The following is an 8,424-nucleotide window of genomic DNA, read 5'->3' on the forward strand; positions in this document are numbered from 1 at the left end:
ATACTTCAGTTGAGATGTAACCAAAGTTTTATAAAGTTGGAGCATAACCTTTCTGCTTTTGTATTCAATGCCCTGACTAATGAAGGGTAGTAACCCATATGCCACCCTAACCACATTATCTAATAGTGTTGCCACCATCAAGGATCCCTGGACTTGTACTCCAAGATCCCTCTGTTCGTCAGTGCTCCCTACCATTCATGATACATGTCCTGGCCTTATTAGTACTCCCAGAATGCATCACATCAGATTTACCTGGATAGAACGCCACCTGCCATTTATCAGCCCTTTTCACCAACACATTAGTATCACTCTGTAGTCCAAGATCACCCTCTACACTGTCTATAACTCAGGCAATGTTTGTGTTATCTGTGAACTTACTTATCATGCCTCCTACATCCATATTCAAAATAATTCACATATATTTCAAACAGCAAAGGTCCCAGCACCGATTCCTGAGGAACACCACTAGTAACGGGCTCCAATCACTAAAACAACTCTGTACCATCATCTTCTGTCTCCCATTGCAGAGCCAATTTTGAATCCAGTTTGCCAAATTGTCCTGGATCCCATGGGCACTAACATTTTGGATGTGTCTTCCATGTGGGACATTGCCAAAAGCCTTACTGAAGTCCGTGTAAACCACATCTACTGCTCTGCCCTCAATCAGATTGGTCAGACAGGATCTGCCCTTGACAAAGAAATGATGGCCATTTCTGAGTAGACCCTGTCTTTCCAGGTGATTATTAATCCTGTCCCTCAGCATTTTCCCCAATAACTTCCCTACTAGGTTCACAGGTCTATAATTACCAGGTTTTTCTCTGCTGCCCCTCTTGAAAGGGGAGACCATATTTACTGTCCTCCAGGCAACAGGAACCTCACTTATCAGCAAGGATTTAAAACTCTCAGTTAAAGGCCGAGAGTATCTCTCCTTGCCTCTCACTTTAGCCTGGGATAGATCTCATCTGGCCCTGGGGATCTTTCAACCTTTAAGCCCGCCAAGGCATTGATTACATCCTCTTTATTTATTGAGACTTGCACTAGACTTTCACCTTCCCCTTCCCTAAATTCTCCAACTATAGAGTTTGTTTCCTTAGTAACGACTGATGATAAGTATTCATTTAAGATCACTTCTATACCTTCTGGCTCCATACACAAATTGCCCCTGTTGTCCATAATGGGACCTACTCTTTCCCTGGTTATAAAGTCATAGAGTAATACAGCATGGAAACAGGCCCTTTGGCCCAATGTGCATGCAGACCAAGATGCCCATCTAAACTGGTACCATCTGCCTGCATTTGGCCCATATCCCTCTAAACCTTTCCTTTCCATGTACCTGTCCAAGTGTCTTTTAAATATTGTTATTGTCCCTTCCTTAACCACTTCCTTTGGCAGCCCGTTCCATATACACACCATTCTCAACTTGAAGAAGTTCCCTCAGGTCCCTTTTGAATCTTTCACCTCTCACCTTAAACCTATGCCCTCTAGTTTTTGATTCGCTTTCCCTGGGTAAAAGATGATGTGCATTCATCCTATCGATGCCCCTCATGATTTTGTACACTTCTATAAGACCACCTCTCAGTCTTCTACGCTCCAAGGAATAAAGTTCTAGCCTGCCCAACCTCTCCCAATAACTCAGGCCCTCAAGTCTGGGCAACACTCTCATAAATCCTCTTTGCACTCTTTCCAGCTTAATGATGTCTTTCCTATAACAGGGTAACCAAAACTGTACACAATACTTTTGCCCTTAATATACTTATGGAAAGTCTTTGGATTAACCTTAATCCTGTCTGCCAGTGATATTTTGTGACCCCTCCTTGCCTTTCCAATTTCTTATTTATGCACCTCCCTACACTTTTTGCACTCCTGATGAACCTCGCTTGTCTTTAGTTCCCTATACCTGCCATGTGTTTGATGATGAAGTATGATAGTGATGCAGTGATTGAATTATTAGATTGGTAATCTAGAGGCATGGACTAACAAAATAGACATGTGAGTTTAAATCTTACCATGGAAGTAGTGGAATAAATTTAGTCAGTTAAATAATCTGAAATTTTAAAAAAATGGCCTTGTAATCATAAAACTACTGGATTATTTAAAAAAAAATCTGCTTCACTAATGTCTTTCCGGGTAGGAAGCTGCCAGTTTTATCTGAGCGGCAGAGTGGTTGACTCTTCATTGCCCACTGAAATAGCTTTTCAATCCATTCGGTGTTCTCTTTACTGCAGCAGTTCAAGAAGAAAGCTCACTGCCACCTTCTCAAGGCCATTTTAAGAATGGGCAACAGATGGTGGCCTCATCAGTGATGCCACATTTGTGAAAATGCATGAGGGAAAAAAAAGGGATTGTCATAAAGAGTTAAATTTTTTCATGGTTACAAAATGAATTTCAGGCAAACAGCAGGAGGGGGAAATTCCAGTGGAAATTCCCATATAAAATCTTGTAAGTAAACATCCACTGAAGCATTTCTGTACCATTCATAGATACTGTATGTGCTCTAATATGAATGCACCCTTGTTAAATGGAGACTCATTCAGAAAGAAAGACTTACATTTACATACAACTTTTCACGACCCTTAGAGTGTTTTATGACTGATTCTGAAATGTACTTACAGACATCGTATGGGAAGTATGATAACCCACTGTACACAGCAAGCTCCCACAAACATCGCTCTTATGTTGCATTAAATCAAAATTACATGTTGGTATAATGTTTTATATCATGGTGACTCAATATTCTGCAATTATTAATTAGGATACTGTGGATATTTCCCAGGGTCTCCCTTGAGATAATACCATGGGACTTTTTATGTATACCTGTCAACAAAGAAGCACTTTGCTTAAAGATTACATTAACTTTCAGATGTCAGTTTAATTCTTACAGGCTCAATAGACAGAATCCACAGCTGGTGATAAAACAGGATAGAGTAGAAATTCATCCTCTCCTCAGTCACTTGAGGCCAAATGCATGATGTAGCAGTATTTGAGCATCGTACTTCCATTACAAAATTCAGTCCCTTGAAGTCAAATGAGCTGAATTTCAGAAGCAGAGTACAATACGTTTTTATTCCTGTGCTTAGATTATGTGACTAAGGAAATGTTCTGACCTCCGAATTTTCACTTTATTCTCACCTACCTATTTTATTGGGCTGATGTGGAAACTCTTGATCACATTCAACAGCACATCCAGGACAGTTAGATCATTTTTTTCTGTTGTCTTTAAAACTTTCATTAAGCCACATTAAAGTTTCTACTTTTGCAAAGAAAATGGCCAATTTTCCTTCCCTTTTAAATGAAAGTTATAATTCCTAAAGTTACAATCATTGTTCGTTCTTGTACTCAAAGATCAACAATATCTTTCTCGACAGCGGTCTGACTCATGTCTTTTGTTGTCACAATTTAATCTCCTTTGACATACACTTGGCCCTTGACCAATTCAAGCCACTACCCGCTGAGTTCCTCCATCGCCTCTTGTGTTGCACCTTATTTCCTACTTCTTCTTAGGCAGTCTCTCAGGATTGAGGATGACTTGCTTCCTCTGTAGTTCTGTGGGTTTGAGGTGACTGTTGAGGCCAATGTGGAACTTCAGAAGGTGCCTAATGGGGCAGGTGGGTGGATAGTTTGTGAGGTGGTGTGCTCCTTTTGCCTTTTATGCTGGGGTCCTGATATGTGGCCCCAAGGTTCTCAGCTCCACCTTGAATACTCATTCTTCAGTTTGGGCAGTTAGAGGTTCCCAGGAATCAGTGGGGATGAAGCATTTTTTTCAAGGAAGTGTTGAGCACATTCTTTAATCTTTTCCTCTGTCCACCTGGCAATCTCTTCCTGTGACAATGTTTGGAGTAGTGTTTGTTTTGGAGTCTGGCGTCAGGCGTGTGAAAGCTGTAGCTTGCTCTGTGGACAAGAGGGAAACAATGGTGGCATGGTGGTGCAGCAGTTAGCTCTACTTCCTCACAGCTGCAGGGACCCAGGTTCCATCCCGGCCTCAGATGGTGTCTGCAGAGTGAGTTTCTGCTGGGAACTCCCTCTTCCTCACACATGACAAAGACATACAGGTAGGTTAATTGGCTCCAGATAAGTGGCAAAAAGAATCAAAAGCGAGTTGATGGGTATATGAGAGAAAATAAAGTAGCAGGACTATAAGGAAACTAGGAGTGGAGGATGGGATTGAATGCTGTCCTGGGAGTCAGAATGGGATCTGACGGACTGAATGGCCTCCTTATGTGTCATATGTAATAAATATTGCTGGTTCCAGGTGCCAATGACAGTTCAACAATAATAACATTTCTCCCTCCATTTCACCATGTAGAAAACAGCCAGCAGGAAATATGCAAGAAATCTGGGGTTGGTGGGGTATTTGATATCAAAGATATTTGATACTTTGGAGGCTTCAGAAGGCAGGGAGGGATGTAGATTTAATTTAAATTCACTATAAAGATTCACAATATCTTGGTACATGTGACAATAATAAACAATAACCAATACCAAACTGGCTACATTTCAGAATACTTCATTGGCTCTAGAGTGGGTATTCTGAAAGGGAGGTGCAATGTGCTGCAGAACTGTGGGTCTTTTCTGAATTCAATGCAAAATGGGATGATTTTCTACTGACTGCAACCTGGAAGAGTCTCTGGAATCAGAGAAAATCTCAGAAATCACTAAATGAACTAACATAAATGGTGCTGATGTTAAAAAGCATACGAAGAGAAATAAACATTTTGAGAGCTTTAATGCCAAGTACATCCAACCAATAAGTACACTGTTAAGTCCGACACCATTATAAAGAGAGGGTATATGATGTTAACTTACAGTGCTAATCAGACTGCAAGGCGAGGCTAGATGATTGTTGAAACACGAGTGAGGGATTCATGGTTTGGAGGAAGTGTGGTGACACCTTGGGAGATTAATCTCCTGTGTCATAATTATCAGGAAAGATTGTAAAGGAAGAATGATGATTACAGAGTTATATAAGAATACTAAATGATAGGAATATGGGGAGAATAAAATGGGATTAGTGCAGGATTAGTGTAGATGGTACTTGATGGTCAGTGCAGACTGCATGGGCTGACTTGCCTGTTTCCATGCTGTATGACTCTATGACTCTAAACTGTGTTACTGGAATATAGTTTTTAATTTAAATAAAGGAAGTAGAGATGGCAAAGCAATGTTCCAGTAAAAGGGGATTTATTATTTGCTAAATGGTGCTGGATCCTCAGGTGCAGTCACCAGGTCTTTGAATGGTCTTCCATTATTTGAGATGTAATTTGGATTCATTTAAGAGACGGTGATACATTGTCCTGTCATGCATAATTATCATGTGAAGGGAGTGTGCAGATGCAGAGGGTCAAAGGGCCTGTTTCCATGTTGTATGAGTCCATGTATATGGCCCAAAGCATATTCCAGCCCTGAGCAGGCAGTGGCCTCTATTAATTCATGGCCTGTTGGTATCACCTGCATTTAAGACTCTATGTCTGGAATCAGATATAGAGTAGATGGGTGCCCTGAGGGAGAAGGCCTTTTATTACAATCCGGTGGTTTCACGGTTATCATTACTAATTCCAGTTTATTATTTCAATTATTTAATTAACAATTTCAATTTTCCAGCAACTGTGGTGGGATTTGAACTCATGTCAAAAGGACTCTGGATTACTAGATCTATAGCTTACTGCTGTGCTACTTCACTCCTATCTGAGTAGTATTGGGCCCCCATGGTTGAGTTGGGGAATGTACTTTGAGATAAAACACAGACTGCCATCACAGTGTAAGGACACTTCTTCTCACTTCCAGTTAAGGGTACATTTCTCAAAAGAACTAAAAATACCACTAAGAGTACTGGTTTGAGGAATAAGTGGGAAAATATATTGGAAGGAATTCATTGTGTTCTTGGGATATGCAGTTTTGAAATGAAACTTGATTCACTTGTGTGCTATTGGATCTGAGTATCAACACAACCAATCAGTTGCTGGATATACACTGGTATGTGTTTGATTAAAAACCCCTCCCCTTCCTCTCTCTTTCCATTCCCTTTTTCCTCTATCCTTATCTCTCCATCTTCTCCCTTTACCCTCTCTTTTTCTTCCACTCTCCTTCCTCCCTCTCTTTCCCCTTTCCTTATTCTTGCTCCCATTCTCTCCCATTCCCTGCTGTCTTCTCCTCCTTCCCCTCTAACTCCCTCTTCCCCCTCTCCCTCTTCCCCCCTCTTCCCTTTCTCTCCTCCACTGTCTACCTTTGTCCCCTTCCCTCTCCTATCCCTCTCCCTTTCCCCTCTCCACCCGCTCAGTACACATTCACTCTCATTTCCTCTCTGCCCCCACCTCCTTGCTCTTCCCTTGTCTCTAACCTGTCCCAGTATATCCAACTTCCCCTCTACAATCTTGCTTCCTTCCTCTCTCGATCCTCTTTCCATCCCCTCTCCCCTCCTCTCTCCTCCCTTCCCAGCCTCTCCCCCTCTCAGATTGTTCCCAGCATCACCCCCCTCGCCTGCCCTTCCCCCATCCCTTTCCAACCCTTTCACCTTCCTCACTTTCCCCTCACCCTTTCTCTTCCTACCCTCTCTCTCATCTCCTCTTACTGTCCCCCCTTGTCCCGCCTCATTCTCTCCCCTTTCCTCCTCTCTCCCTCTTTCCCTCCTGTCCAACTCCCCCTTTCTCCCTGTTCCCTTTCTCTCCTTTCCCCTTCCTCTCGCTCTCCACTGCCCCCTCCCACTCTCTCCCCTTTCCCTTCCCTGTCCTCCCGCTGCTCCCCTTCCCATCTGTCTCCAAACACCTTCCCATCTTTTCCCTCCTTGCTCCCTCAACTCCCTTCTGTGCCTCTCTCTACTTCCTCTTCTCTCTGGCTCACTACTCCTCTTCCCTCTCTTCTTCCTTCCTACTCTCTCCCAGCCATAGGTGCTTCTGAACAATGTGGAGTCTGGGCTTGGTGGGAAGGGTGTCCCAGTCACGCCCAGGATTGGGTAGGGAGTGCAAGAGTCTAGTTGCTCACCAGTATGACGCCTTGTAAGGTTTTCACCTTAAAGCCCTGACACTGTGCAGTTTAAAACAAAACATCAGGAATGAGGCCAACCTTCGGGAATTGAGCAGTATAGATTTTGTGTTCGAGCCCTTGAACTTTCTGATTCAAGAGATGTGAGAGCTACATAGTGAATGCTCCTGGAATGCATTAATGACCAGCAACAGGAAATCCTATGCATGCTTGGGCTTGTATAGTGGCAGCAAACCTCTGATAAATCTGTCTTTGTGTGTTTTCAAAGGAGGAGAAAAAAGTAAACTGTTTATCTCTGCCTGTCTTGTTTCAGTATCGGAGATGGCTTCAGACAGAATATGGCGAAAATCGATTTAATGACAAGCAGGAGATAGGGAAGCTGGTGTCACAGTACAACGAGAAACAGAAACAGCAGCATCCGAGATATGCGGAGCAACAAGGCACAGACCAATCAGCAAATGTGTACCCTCTCCCTTACAAAGCCTATGGCAGTAGCAGCCATGACTGGGCGAACAGATAATAGGAATCAGTGCCTGATTGCCCCATGTCATTTTATTCATTGTAAATTAGCAGGAATATATGTAGAATATAAACCAATGGTGCAATACGATGCAGAGTATTATGCATACACACTGTCCTCTCTTTTGTTTATCACTGGCAGTTTCCCTTAGCTACATTGTGAGAGTTGTGCCTTTTCTTAAACCAAGTGCCTAACTACAATTTGTGTTCAGTTGTATTAGCTCAGCTCCTTTTCTTTATTCAGAACAGATGCTTGCTCTGATATCTTTGGGCGAATTCCTGTTTGCCTTGAATTTATTTAACAATGGACAATGTTACCACTTTTACAAGAAGACATTGACAGTGTTTTAAAATGCCAATATTTTATTCGCTATGCAGGTCAGCAGTTGTATTTTCTTTAGTCTTAAATTTTTAAATGTGTAAAATAAAATTCAAAATTTGGGCTGTGGTGTTGGTAAATTTTCTTAAAAATGCCGCAGTGACTGACCTCTTGAAGACGCACCACTTCCTCTACCCCAACATTAGCATCTGCTTTCATTAGAGTCACAGACAGATACAGCACAGAACCAGGCCATTTGGCCCACCTAGTCCATGCCAAGCATCAACCACCCATTTACACTAATCCTACATTAATCCCATTTTTTATTCTCCCCACATTTTCATCAACTCCTCCCCAGATTCTACCACTCACCTCCACACGAGAGGCAGTTTACGGTGGCCAAATTAATCTACCAGCCCACACGCCTTTGGGATGTAGGAGGAAACCAGAGCCCCTGGAGGAAAGCCACGCAGTCACAGGGAAACGTGCAAACTCCACACAGACAGCACCCAGGGTCAGGTTTGAACCCGAGTCTCTGGCGCAGTGAGGTAGCGGCTCTGAGCTGCACCACTGTACCACCCTTGCAGCTGCCAAGATGTTGGAACACCTTC

The 8,424-nt window shown here is 42.7% G+C and overlaps 1 protein-coding gene across 1 annotated transcript in view; it reads left to right on the top strand.

The window, feature by feature from the left end:
- dusp22a (dual specificity phosphatase 22a) overlaps positions 1-7,936 on the top strand; it is a 119,492-nt gene extending 111,556 nt beyond the window's left edge. Inside the window, exon 8 of the mRNA XM_052028491.1 lies at positions 7,289-7,936. Coding sequence (XP_051884451.1) covers positions 7,289-7,495 — 207 coding nt within the window. The 3' untranslated portion in view covers positions 7,496-7,936. The remainder of the gene's footprint in view (positions 1-7,288) is intronic.
- Positions 7,937-8,424: the final 488 nt, after the last annotated feature.

Source organism: Pristis pectinata, chromosome 13 (genome assembly GCF_009764475.1).
Source record: "Pristis pectinata isolate sPriPec2 chromosome 13, sPriPec2.1.pri, whole genome shotgun sequence".
NCBI lineage: Eukaryota > Metazoa > Chordata > Chondrichthyes > Rhinopristiformes > Pristidae > Pristis > Pristis pectinata.